Here is a 14,468-nt window from a genome sequence, read left to right as displayed (position 1 = left end):
CTACTTGATGACAGTGTTTGTGCGTGTCTGAGCCTTCTGTTTTATCAGTCTTCTTTTTAATTCCTTTGTGTTCTTCACTTTTGTTTGTCAGAATCAGGGTTTTTTCAATTTGGTGTGAATTATGGATTTTTAGAATGATAAAGGCGAACTGGGTTTGGTGTGGCTGTGATTACAAAGTAAATCTGAATGCTTAATTGTATTTTTATACAATTGGGTATGACTATTAGTCTATGATAGACCCTTTTTACACCCATAGAATATGAGCCCCCAGTTATCCAGTTCCTTTTAATTCTATTACTCTCTCTGCTTTTCAATGGGTTTATGGGTTCATTTTTTGGATGGATTTAGATGTGACCTTGCATGGAATTAGAGCATTTGTACTGGGTTCATTTTGACATAACTCATGTTAGTCATGTGTATGTGACACAGAGAGAGAGCGCTTAATTTGATGTGATTCAGACACTGCCAGCTCTTCTATGAAACAGAAGCAGAACTCCTTGTCTTTACTCTTCTAAGAAAGTATGAAACAGAAGCAGAACTCCTTGTCTTGTACAGTTTTGGACTTTTTGGTTGCACTCCTGCCAGTACAGGGTGGAATTTCATGCCAGTTGTTACTCTTGATGATGATGAATTGTTGATACACCATTTGGGCAAGTGCACTAGTGAAACACACCAAAGTGCTTAGTTTCCATTTTTATCATGACTCCCAATCATGAAGAACGAGAGAATGAATTTCCAGATAACTAAAATTAGCAGAACTCCATATGTTGCTCACTTGCCCTCAACTGTTTAAGTAAAAGCATCGTTAATCCTCCTTCAAATCCTTCCTAAATTTATGTTTAGAAAGAAGTCACCCGGAAGTAAGAAAGAATCCTTAATCGGAATAATATTTTTAGAAAAATATGAGAATTTTTAAACAGATTTGTGGACAAATTGAACTTTAGCATTAGATTGTTCTTTCCAAATTTAAGGGCTCGTCTGGAATTCTACACAAATTTTTTTTTTTTTTTTTTCAAAAATTAAGATTTGTTTTTTTAAAATGTGAGTTTTCAAAATCAATATTTAAAATTTAAAAACTTGTTTGGTATGAAATTTGAAAACAATTTTTAAATTTTTAAAATGATGGTAGCTAAGGGAGAATGAAGTGTGAAAAAAATGATGTTTAATTGTTTTTAAAAAGAGGATTGTTTTTGAATTTTTTTTCTAAAATTTGTTTTTGAAAATGGTCTACCAAACATGTTGTCGTAACTAAAACATGTTTTTTTGTTTTTGAAAAAAAAAATTAGTTTTTGAATAAGATACCAAACAGGTCCTAAGTTTTTATTCAGATTTGAGGAATAAATGGGGGAAATGAATGGTTATCCAAAGCAAAACTCAGCCTTTAGTTTTAGACTTTTAGTTCTTACAAGCTAGGCACAATGGTGAGCACACTTTTTTAAAAAAAAAAATATCAAGAGGAAGTATTCGAATATGTGACTTTTCCAACATTGTGGAGAGAATATCACTAAACCAATTTTTAATTGGCGGTGATAACCGAGTTTAGTGAAGGACTGTCTCTAGAGGCCAGCAAGGTGAGTATTCCAGATGATGGCGAGAGGGTTCGGATTTTGTGTGTGTGTGTGTTTTTTTTTTTTTTTAAAAAAAAACTTCTATAGGCTTAAAAACTCTTAGAATTAATCAAAATGACACACTTAATTTGTTAATAAGGACAGTTCGCACGTGTCCGTCGACGTACTTAGACCGCCGAGTGCCCGGTAGCTGCATCTGCATCTCTAATTGCCACTCAATTTTTTATCCTTGTTTTTCTACTTGAATCTTAATATTTGTGAAGCTTATTCAAGTTTTTTTTTATTTTTTTTTTTTATATATAGCATGTTTGAAGTAGTTAGTGTATTTTATTGAGAATATATAATACAGCTGCAATATTGGAACTGTTAATGCAGTAAATTGCATATGCCATGTTGAGCGATCGGCGCTAATTTTTGTCCCATAAGGTAATAATGCAATGGGCTTCATTTTGAGTAAGGAAATTAGTTGTCTTGTCACTTATAAGTAGGGCTGTCCATCGGTCGGATCGAATCGGTAAATGCCCTTGCCGATTCGATTTCCGAAAATTTCGGTAATCCAGTTTTGATGCCGATTTCCGAATCGATTTTTTTAGATTTCGGCATTTTTCGGATCCTTCGGATTTCGGTATATTTCGGTATTTTCGATCCTTAGATATTTGCAGGCCTTCTCATTTCTCTCCCCTTATTATGCATTTTCCCAAATACCTACACACAGATTCACACCAAAACCCAGGATCGAAACAACACACAGAAACCATGGGGAGGGAGAACAGACAAAACATAAAGCATCAAACATTCACATCAGCTTCGATTCACAGACTCACAGAGTTTCTAGGGTTTGATTTGGGAGTTTTCAGCTCGATCAAAATTGGACCCATGCGTTTACACCAATTGACAGAGCTCGGAGTGAGGAGAAGAATGGGACCGGAATCGCCGCAATCAGCCGTCGGAGTTGCCGGAATCGAGCTGGGGAAGCCGCAGACTTCCCGGCTTCAAAGCACCATGTACGGCGGTCGTTGGGGCTGTTGGTGATCACCGAAGGAAAAAGCATGCCCAGAGGAACGTTGTGGGACTATCCCGACGACGAGAAGTCGCCGGAGTGAAAAAATCCGGCTAAGGGGGGTTTCGGGTCTGGTGTGTTCGATTGGGTTTTTGGCTGGGATTTTGGATGATCAGAATCTAGAGGGAGAGAAGGGAGGAGAAGACGAGCATGAAATGCCCGGCCACGTCGCCAGCCACCGTCGGACGGCGGCCGATCATAGAGAAAGGGAAATCAGGAAGGGAGGAGAGATGAGAGAGGAGAGAGAAGAGAGAGTTGGGGGATGCGGCTGGTTTAGGAGAGAAGGAAAAAAATTCTAAGTTTAGGTTTTTATACTAAAACCCTACTGTATGAAAAGACCAAATTGCCCCTTATAACTTCGAGCGTCCCTAATTTCACCATCGTAAGTCTGATTCGGGTTCCGTTGACATCTACACGATCGTAGGCTCGAACTCTACCTATCTAGACTATAATTAAATTATAAATCCTAATAAAATTTATTGTTCCTCAATAATTCACTTAAATCAGTAAAATTCAAAATAAACCCTATTAAATACCATATACCCTAAACATAATCAATACCCTATCCTAGATCCTATACATATACCCTATACTAGTATCTCTATATATACCCTATACCATATCCTAGCTAGTAATGGTGTAGGAACAACCAATAATAATTTGATTAGTTTTGGGGTTTAGTCAGATTAAGGTTTGGCCAATTGGGGGTTTATAAATATACATATATATATATATATGAGAACATCTCTGATCGAAACCGTCTATGTTTTAGGAAATCATTCAAATATCATCTATGCAAAAAATCATTCAAATCGAAAATTGTTTAGCCATTTGATTAGTATTAACAATATTGAAATCTAATTGATGAATTGTGTTTGCATGTCTACATAGTTTAGATGAACAATAACGACTGATTTGACTAATTTTTTGCGATGATAATCTTTAAGGAGAGACCTAAAAAATGAATGGTTTCGATCATTAAAATACAATGGAGAATGGATTCCACAAAGAATCTCTTAAGTATTCTTAAGAAAAACTGAGAAAGTGAGGAAGAGAGAGTCACCGGGGGGGGGGGGGGGGAATAGGGGTGGGTGGGCGCAAAAAAAAAAAGAAAGGAAAGAAAAAAATGAAAAAAAAGAAAGGAAAGAAAAAAAATTGGAGTTTGGGCAATTGGGGTTTCGATTGCGGTTTTGTTTGGGGTTTCAATTGAGATGTTGTTTGGGGTTTTTTAGTTGTTTTAATTCATGTAATACATTTCTATATAAATAAATAATTAAAAATATCTTAAACCCTAATATAAACTATAGTATAAGACTATAATACCATAATACTAAACCCTAATATAAGACTATAATACTATATGTTATATGTTATATACTTATATATGTTACATATATAAATTATAGTATTATAAACTATGTAGTATATACTATCAATATATAAACTATAGTCCTATAGTATTATAAACTTTATAAACTATATACTATCAAATATATAAATTATAGTCTTATAGTATTATAAACTATATACTATATTATATACTATTAATTATATAAACTATAGTCTTATAGTATTATAAACTATATACTATCAAATTATAGTAACTACTAAGAACTAATTAGTTTATAACTTTATATATAACTATATATTATATACATAAACAATGTTAGGTATATAAACATTATAGAGTAATTAATAAATAATAATAGACTTAGTGTATAGAGTTTAGTGTTTAGAAATTAAAATTGTATGCTTAATTGGGTTTTAAGTTTTAAGTTTTAATTATAGTGTATGGGATATTAATAGAGTTTAGTGTATTTAACTTTTAACTTTTAAGTTTATGATATAAGATAAAGTGTATAGACTATAGAGAATATATAATATATAAGGTAAAGTGTCTAAAACTATAAGTTATAACTAAAAGTCTAAAACTATATACTAATTAGTAATTTTATTATATAGGGTATAAGTATAACTAAAATTATATATTAAAACATTATTATATAAGTAGTTTATACTTTGTACTATATACTATATAGAGTTATAAATTATATAATATATAAAGTTAGTAAAGTTATAAACTATATATTTATATAAACTATATGACATTATAAACTATATACTATATAAACTATAAACTATATAAACTATATACTAAGCATATTAATGTAATAATAATACATATAAATATATATAATCATATACTAACCATATTAAATTATTAATGTAATAATATTACATATAAATATATATAACTAAATTTCGGTAATTGTTTCGGATTTTTCGGTATATATTTCGGTTTTTTCGGTAATAATCGATTCGGTTGCTTTCGGTCATAATTTTCGGTAATCGGTCGGTTTACCAATTTTTTTCGGTTTTTACCAAAACCAAACCAATTTTTTCGGTAATTTTTTCGTTTCGGATATTCGATTTTCGGTATGTTAAAATCGATTTACCAAACCAAAAAATTTCGATCGGTAGTCGGTCGGTTCGGTAAATACCAAACCAATGGGCAGCCCTACTTATAAGTAAAGACCGTAAGGTACCTTTTTTTTATGTTGTTCAAAGAGTAAAACTAGGATTTAGTGTTTACACAAAAAATTTGGAAGGCATATTGAATATGTTGTGGGGTACAAAAAAATGGGCACTGCTTGAGTACTCAACTTTGAGTATCACCTTTTACTCATCACCAATCACATGAGCTCATGATGGAGTCCACCATGAGAGAGAAAAGATGAAGAATCCCATCATGAATTCATGTGATTGGTAATGAGTACAAAATTAGTAGCCAAGCATTTTCCCAAAAAAATTCCTCTTAAACTCGTTTATTAAATTTTGTTCGCCAATTATGTATAACCATTTTTTTTTTCTTCGTCAACTTTGTCTTAGATTGTTTGATGACTCTAACATCATTGTAATCTCAATCTAAAACCACTTTGAGTCATTGGCTATCCAAGCTTAACCTGTAAGGCAATAACGTACGTGTGGTCCCAGAGCAATATTATTTTAAACGAATCCATGACTGTATCCAGGCTTTCAAGACTAGCTCCAAAACAAGTCCGGACTAGGCTGGGGCCAAACTTGTTCAATCAAGAGGGTAGGTCCTCACCCTGGCCCATAAGTCAAGCTCACTCTATAACACTAGTGTTTTCTGCCTGGTGGACAGCCCACAAGAGTGCCTCATGTCTCAAGGCCAGGGAACTCCCAACCAATTTACTATTAGATCTACCAAATGGAGGAGTAGGTTGAAGAGGCTCTGTCAAAGGAGGGCCCAAAAAAGAAGGGTCAGTACCCTCTATGATCAAGGTGTGTTTTGGAAGATATATCTATTATATATGATGATGGAAGTTTCAACTCCATCAATGACCTGCCTTTGTCCCCACTGTTTTAGGGGCTGGACAGATAGATTTTCCTCACAAGAATGTACGATTTCACAATCCTGCAAAAGGGTATGCCTCCCCTACCCAATAATGCATTTTGTGCCAGTTGAATGATCAGTATGTAGCAGAGGGAACATGAAAAACATTGAGAGATAAGGTGACATATTAACAAAGCATAAATTACTTTAAATTCATAAAGAAAAAAAGAAACTATGGATGCCCACAAATCCACACTAGCCAAAACTGGCCAATACCTATTCAAATTAGACTCCCTCACCCATGTCTCTAGTTTGTAACCAAAGAAGGAAAAAATAAAAAGGATAAGAAACAAGAAAAGAGAGGGAAATTAACCAGATCATCACAAATAGTTTACTTCCAAGTTCCTGTCTAATCTCCCCCAGTTGTAGCCTTCATTCATCTCCCCTTTTTACCTGGGTAGGTTCCCAATTACAGAGAGGGGACTGAGGAACTTGCTAAAGTTGAACCAAGCACCTCATCATATAGGCTTGCCCCATCACGATTCTTCTTGTTCTCAGCTCTTGGGCTGCTCCCTGAGCTACTATTTGAGAGTGAACAGAAAGTTGACTTCTGCAAGACACCGGTCGGGGAAGATCCCAACTGCGGGCTGCCATCCCACCCTTCAGTCACGAGATTAAGAGACGATGTCGAGTTCTTGCAGGTCTTGACACTGCTAGTGGTGTTGGTCAGGACCTCTCCTAAAGGACCCCCCACTGAACTTCCCCAAGAGATTGGTATCCAGTTAGTTTGCTTCTCGGTTTGTTCACTAAGCTCATTATTGCTCACCCCCAAGTTCATTTGAGTTGGCTCAAACTCGCGAGATAGCCTCAGTGGTGAGAGTGCAAGTTTCTCTTGAGTGGGTGAGGAAGAGGATGATGAGAAGTCTGAGGATGTCATAGGGATTGACATTGAGAGCTGGGTCCAGTCTGATTTTATTTCATCAGGCCAAGTAGCGACTGAGCGACTGGACTGGTCCTTAGGCCAGTCATCAATAAATTGGCGAAGCGGATGCTGATCTTGGGTTTCTTGATCACTGAAATCTAGGAAAGCACCATAGTCTTTGGGAATGTAAGAGTTCCTATGTGAAGGATTAAGAAGTGAATCAGTAGAAACCAGACCAAACTCTGAATGAGAGGATTCCTCCATTGGGATTTCCTGTTTCTGGATATTGAAAGTCGAAGAATTAGATTTCGGCTTGATGGTAGAAGTAGACATCATTGAGAGGCCCCGTGGATCCTGCATCCTGCAACACACCTTCTCATTGATTAGAAAATGCCTAAGAAAGGGTATAAAGTAAAGGTGAAGAATAAAAGAGAAATATCATTAAGAAATATGCACAGCCTTTATAATTACATATAGTTTCAACCATAAAGGTCTTAATTCAATTATCCAAACTAGTAAGACTAGTCACTATCACCAAAGTAAAGATTGAATGATGGGGTCTACAATAAAGCAAAAGAAAAGGTAGTGTGCATAACTGTTTTTAAATGAAAATAATAATATTATAAAGCTTAGAAGGCCTAATGTGAACTAAAACAGATAAGAAAGCTCTAGTCCATATATTTTTCACCTGTTGACAAAGGCATCTGCAGAAGGATTGGCAGCACCAGCAGGCTGCAAGCTTTTGAACTGGTGCTGCGCGGGAGTGAGGCTGCTGCTGGATGCGCCGCTGCTGGGCATCGCCGACGTTGACATTGATGAAGTCATCGGCACCACCTTTGAATTAGCAGTCCCAGAGGCGGCGTGGCCAGTCTGGCCTTCCACAGGCTTTCTTGAACGATGGCGGCCCCTGTTTATGTGCCTTTCACAGTACTTCTGATCTGCAACAGCATCTCTTGAGCACCGCCATTTCTTCCCATCAGTTCGACGACACCTCCCAGGTTCAGGATCAGTGTTGCCAGAAAAACCAAGATGGAAAGAGCCCCACGCTACTGTATGAACATAAGATCACAGCATACATATTCATTGAAGAAAAGACAAAATCAGACAAAAGGGAAAAAAGAGAAGAACATGATTTATGAATAAAATCCAGCATTACTTTCTAACTACAACAACTATTCTGGACAGAACTTTCTAACAAAGATAATCTAAAGGACTCCAAGATTACTGCAATTGCTATAAGACATAACAGCATCAAATTGGAAATTCCATATCCGAACAGTAAAGTAAAACTGTACAAACACATGGTATTTTAGGAACTTAGAACACACCAACTGCCTGCATCAAATGCACAAAAATTAATTTTCAACACAGATTGATTTCTTAAAGATAGAAGAGGCTTACACGAGTTGGGAGGCAAGGATCCAACAGAAGCACCGGACAGGGCATATGGGTAGAGGGATTTCTTGAGAGGACTGAGCAAATTGGATGGTACAGGCACATTTGAAGTGAGGTACTTGTAGATCAAGGCCTGGTGTTCTAGCTCAATCCACTGCGATGGAGTAAATGGTCCTCTAACCCCAGCAAAAGGCACATGCATGCTCGCATTCAAACTTCCAGAACCATAAACTGAAACAAGAGAAAGAAAGATAACTTGCCTGAAGCATTTGGGGAAGTTACATATATCAATCATATCATGAAATTTTTGAACTTTTACGGGGGGGAATGAAAGGAAAAAGAAACTGACCCAAACCAGTCTTATCTGCTAGTCTAGTCCCATTATTTTCCTTTTCTTCCCATTCTCATTCTCACCCTTTCCCCATTTGTTTCTATCAATCTTTGAGCTATTGAAGATTTTACCACAACCAAAGGAGAAATGGCAGTTTCTATGAGGGAGAAGAAAATTCCACTCTCTTTCTTGACAAAACCCAAAAACTGAAATTTATACTAAATGCCCATGAAAAGACTCACCAGTCACCAGTGGATGAAAACAAATTAAGCCACATAAAAATATTGGTAAAACCCATATATTGCACAAAAAATGTGCCTGCCTGAAATCTCTCCTCCTTTACATTCCCCCAAACCCCATCTCATAAAATCCATCACCAACATTGACCAACCTACCACCCAAAAATACAAAACACACTCAAAGCACAACACATGAATGAAATTAATACCTGCATTTCTAGTGAAAGCAGAGGGAGGAGGGCGCTGGTAGTAGGGAAAGTCAGAGCCCTGGGTGTTTCTCTCCAATAGTCCACCATCTTTACTGAGAAAAGTTACTTCTGATTTGTTGTTAGAAAAGCTCAGCATGTGCTCTTGCCTGTGGCTGTCACCAACAAGCAGAGAATTAGATCTCAGCAGAGGAGTCCCCTGATGCAATGGCATTGTCTTGAGAGAAGACAAGTCATCAGTTTTGAGCATTTTTGAGGTCCTCCAGTCATCTTCAGCAGGCCAGGATCTTTCTTGCTTAACAGACCCAGATCCATGGCCCTTTGGTTTGGTCTCAGCTGAGAGCTGAGAATGAGCTGCTCCTCCACTTTCTGAACCCACCAAACCCTCCAAACCCACCACCCCAAAATCCATTTTGGAGACTCCACCAATCTACAAAACGTCTGTAAAGCATGAGTTCATGAGCAGTAGGAAGAGAAAGACGAAGCTTCAAAGAGTTGGATGAGAGAGAAAGTGAGGCGCATCTTGAGGGAGGGTGGGTTTGTACTGTTGAGACTTGAGAGCTGATTTTTAAAAGGAGTGGTCTTTGAGAAGTTAAAAATAATTGGAGAGAGAGAAGAGACAGAGAGTGCGAAAGAGAGAGAAAGAGAGTTGAAACTGGGGAGCACACAAAGCTAGTACCAAACACACTCTCCACTTCTCAGACATGCTAGCACAAGTTTATCCACGATTTATATAGTGTAATTTCAATTTTTTTTTTTTTTCCACATATTATTAAGGAAAATCCAAAGTTACATAAATCTCCACAACCCATCTCTGAAAATATTTTTAAAATTTTAATCAAAAACATCTGAAACTCTCTCTCTCTCTCTCTCTCTGATTAGACTAGTTAGATGAGATTTTGTATTTATTAGCAACTTTTAAGGGGATGCTCTGATGCTCATAAGAAATTTACTAAAATCTCCCCAAACCTTATTCTTGCATGGTTTTAAAGATCTAAAAGGATTTTGAGGGCCAACCTGCCAATTTAATTAGGATTTGGTTGCTCTGCTCAATTATGTCTCTCCCTGAGTTATTATGTCTTGTTTTTGTGTTTTTTTTTTGGTAAGTAAACTATTATGTATTTATGTCTTATTGGAAATCTAATCTTTTAGATATCAACAACCTTAAAATTATATATGTATCACAACTTAATTTTTGTTAAAAATAAAAAATTCAAACCAAACATCAATTTAGAGAAAAAATTTAAACATCTATTCCAAAATCAATTGGCAATGAAAAAAGTAGTTCAAACTCTTATAAGTCAATAACATGTCTCTCACATTTTCAATGTGATATTTTTCTGAACAGAAAACATTATGATATAAAATCTTCAACTACTTTAGTACTTTTGTTGGTCTGCTGTTGTCTTTAGTTTGACATCAATGGATCTAATATTATATATATGTATACATATGTAGATGTACTAGTACCAGCTAAAAATAAATTTCTGAGAAGTTATGAAGAGATTAAATTGATGATCGAGGTGCAAAATAATGGATGCATAAGACGTGAGAATATATATAAACACCAAGTATATTTACGAGACAAAAATCGACAGTACTTCATGTGTGCAATAAAAGTTGATTGATACGTCTCACTTTACATTTCTTCTGTATGTGTTAGCTAGGAATAGATCGAAAGATGATGACCTCCTTTCTGTGTTTCATTGAGCAATGCATGGTTACATCTCCAAGGTCCAATATACCAAATTTCATACAACAAATTAAAACAAATAGTAATCTAATTGAAAGATGTTTTGCATTTCGTTTATGCATGCATGGAAATTGCTTTGTATATGGAAACATATTTACATTTGTGGGGTTGTAAATAAATATTAGGAGACAAATGGTTTGGAGAACAATTTATGCAGGTTTCATTGAAATGATTTTTTCTTATTTTTTCAAAAGGGTACTTAATATTAAAAGCATCACTTAATCAAAAATAATAATATTAAAAGCATCACACTAATTAACCAATAAGTTCTCATAAAAGAAAAGCTTGCGCTTTATTGGGCAAATTTACTTCGCATGTCCTATTATTGTGTAATTAGTGTAACGAGAATTTTATTGTCAGACTAGAATTGTCAACGCATTGTATCTTATTCATTACCACATTATAGCAAATGGACAAACATAGTTAAATAGTTTGATATATCGTACAAAGGTATCTTTGACCGAACCATTAGGAAAAGTTTTATAGTGCCTAGGCCAGAGTTTCACGTGGTGCATACTTCGACTGATCAATAGGTGTAGGATTACAACGCATGAGTAGCGTTCCACGTGGTGTAATATAAAGAGATATATCTCAATAGATAAGATTACGACACCTAAATTGAAAGTGCACGTGTGTGAGTGTATGACAATCACATTATTTAATATTACAAAAGAAACGAAAATGTTTTCTATTCCCAAAATAAGAAAATATTTTTTGATTGAAAATTGAAGAGGGGTTTGAGCCCAAAAAAAAAAATCGTTGAGGAGGGGAAAATATTATTTATAATTATAAAATTACTAAAAATGAAAAAAAAAATTTCCAATTAGAAAAAAAAGAAAAACTTTCTTTGGCTCCAAACCATTCAAATTTGAAAAGAAGAGAAAACTAGGTTGACTAAAAAGACTCTCTCTCTTTCTCTCTCCAAATCCATATCTTTTATTACAAAATCTCAATTGATAGAGAAATGTGATCCATCATTTATTTCACTCTTTTATAAGTTTTCTTTGCTTAAATCTCATTTCATTTCACACCAAGACTATAATTTGACAAATCTCTTTATAAATTAATATAAAATGAACTATAACCTCATTTATATAGCATTTACTAATCAAAGGTCAATATAGTATACTATGAATTGTGTGTGTTGGGATGTACGTGAACAAAAAATGTGAGTGAAATAAAAGCTGATGATGAAAACAGGGACAATCATAGCACCAAATATGGTATACTTAAGAAATTAAGAATGGTCAAAATGAAATCTGAGTTCAAATAGTCTAGAAGGGCATTCCTGTCACTTCAAAATTAACAAAACTGTATTGGAATTATCTGTCCCTTGGGTTTTATCAAAGCTTTTGTCATTTTGCGTAACAGCATCCATTGAGGGCATTCTCGGGTTTTACCAAAAAAAGGGGTCTGCTTGCAGTAGCGGTTTCATGTTGGCACGGCTGGTGGCGTGTGGTTGCATGTAACAACATGATTGTCACGTGACCTCACACCAAAATCTAGCCAGATGCCTCCTTCACTCATTCCCCTTGTGCCACCTTCTCTCTCAAGTGGTGGCATATACTTCCAAACCTTTCAAGCTCATCCCACGTCTTCCCTCACTTTTCTTACTTGTTTGCAAAATGCTAGTTACAGTCGCTCACGTGCAAGAGCAGGATTACTCGTACCAAATTTTTTGTTGAAATAAGTTCTACAACATAAGATTCAACAATATTCAATAGTTCATTCATGTCTAAATGTTGATAAATGATTGTGTTTAGCAACTTGAAGTCAATTTGATATTGTCTTGCTAACTTCAATTCCCTTATGAGCTTTTATGCAAATGCATCAAAGATTCAAAATGTACACTTTTATTTGTTATAGAAAGTTTAATGTGATGTACGATTTGAGTTCTGAAGATGAATGTTGTCCATTCTCATTCTACGCAAGCATGAGGACTATTAGTTTTCAAATTTTCAGTGCATACCAACGTTATATTATAAGACCCACATGCATGTGCGATTATGCATGAACAATTGTCTAAAGCGAAACTACACCTCATCAAAATCAAACAAAACTGAAGGTAGCAATGCCGGAAAGCATGCCCTGGTTTTGGTGTTGTGCATCCACGATTGTCCTAAGCAAAACTACTCTCACTGAAAACAAAACTGAAGCAATGCTCGAAAGCATGCCCTGGTTTTGGCATGTAGTACTGTAGCCTTGGTATTATAACTTGGGGTGGGTTTTCATGAGCTCAACAATAAAGCCAAATCTACGAGTTGCATTTGCATGCATGTATGCCAAAAGGCCCAAAACCGAAAGCCCTTTTTTCGTGCAATATATGTGTAGTGTTTGCTTAAATGGACAGCTGGTGTGCATGCAGCAAATTGGCACCAACTACTTGTTAGCACCTAATTAAATGCAATTAATTAATTAAACAAGACGCGTACCCACATGAGTAGGGCAATCGCTTTCCTTAGCTAATCCTTAGCTAGCTAGAAGGGAAATGCAAACTAAGACACATTAAAAACGTATTGGGTTGTGATATTAAGTGATGACATAATGGGATAATATGAGTAATAGTGAGAGCACGCAGCAGTTGTTTACCATAAATGCCATTGTTAGACCCTCTCAATAACCAATGAGAGCAGTGGGGAGTAATTTTGGGAGGCTCAGTTTGGGATATAGGATTATGTAGGGTGTGGAAAACCAAAAGGTAGGCTTGTAAAAAGTCATTGCCAAGATAAAACAGGACGTTTTCTTTTTGGTCTTTGTCGATGTGAAAGGTATATAGTAGATGAGAAAAATTTACCTATAATTTAGATCATAATTTCAAGCATGTGGCCTAGGTAATGCTTTTCTACCTTGGGTACGTCGTCCTATAATCCGATATATCCTACTCTATTAACTTTGCATTAAAATGTCTTTACTAGTTGGACTCATATAGGTAATGTTGTAATTAACCAAACAAACTATTGCTCCTAATTAAAGCATTAATTATGAAATTACATGTTTAGATAGTTAAATGTTAGCTTTGAATATCGGGGTGGGTCTCATAATTGACTCATGTATTCACATTTGCAGGAATATGTTGACAACAAATTTTTTTTTTTTTTATCAATTAGTTATTGATCTAATGGTATTTATTTTTACAATATTAAAGAAGTTTTAAGTTTGAATCATTTTTTCAGATTCAATTCTTTTTTTTTAGTTTCAAAATTACATTGATATTACTAGACATTGCAATTAATTACCTCAATTTGGTCCTTGAAAATTAAAATAATTACTTTTTGTCCCTAAAATTTTATTAGTATATGCACCATGCCGCTTCCCGTGGAGAGAGAAATCATGTTGCACACTGAATTTTGGTTTTCATTTATGGTTTGATGTAGAGGATGAGTCTTTATGGCTTGATTCCAAATTGTATGCAGATTTATCTCATTAACAAAAGTCTATTGCATTTCCTCTAAAAAAGAAAATAACAGAGCCACAAAAATCTATACTAAGAGCTTCTCAGAAAAACATCTACAATAAGAGGGACACCAAGTATATCCAAATTCCAAATAACAAAAATATTATAATTACAAACCGCCACTTCAGATCGTATCATCAACAAAACAGGATTTAAAATCTTTTTTTTGGCCAACAGGATTT

At 35.3% G+C, this 14,468-nt stretch overlaps 1 protein-coding gene across 1 annotated transcript; it reads right to left on the bottom strand.

Annotated features, from left to right (window-relative positions):
- Positions 1–6,228: 6,228 nt before the first annotated feature.
- Positions 6,229–9,704, bottom strand: GRF1 (growth-regulating factor 1). Its single transcript, XM_086244621.1, has 4 exons — positions 9,083–9,704; positions 8,310–8,534; positions 7,597–7,957; positions 6,229–7,269 (listed from the first exon to the last, which is right to left on the bottom strand). The coding sequence occupies exons 1-4, from the start codon at positions 9,489–9,491 to the stop codon at positions 6,456–6,458; spliced, it is 1,809 nt and encodes a 602-aa protein (XP_086100747.1). The 5' UTR covers positions 9,492–9,704; the 3' UTR covers positions 6,229–6,455.
- Between the last annotated feature and the right edge of the window lie 4,764 nt (positions 9,705–14,468).

The sequence above is a fragment of the Dryas octopetala genome, chromosome 5 (genome assembly GCF_963921425.1).
Source record: "Dryas octopetala chromosome 5, drDryOcto1.1, whole genome shotgun sequence".
Classification (NCBI taxonomy): Eukaryota; Viridiplantae; Streptophyta; class Magnoliopsida; order Rosales; family Rosaceae; genus Dryas; species Dryas octopetala.
The sequence above is the reverse complement of the archived record's forward strand: the minus strand, read 5'-3'. Positions and strand labels throughout refer to the sequence as shown.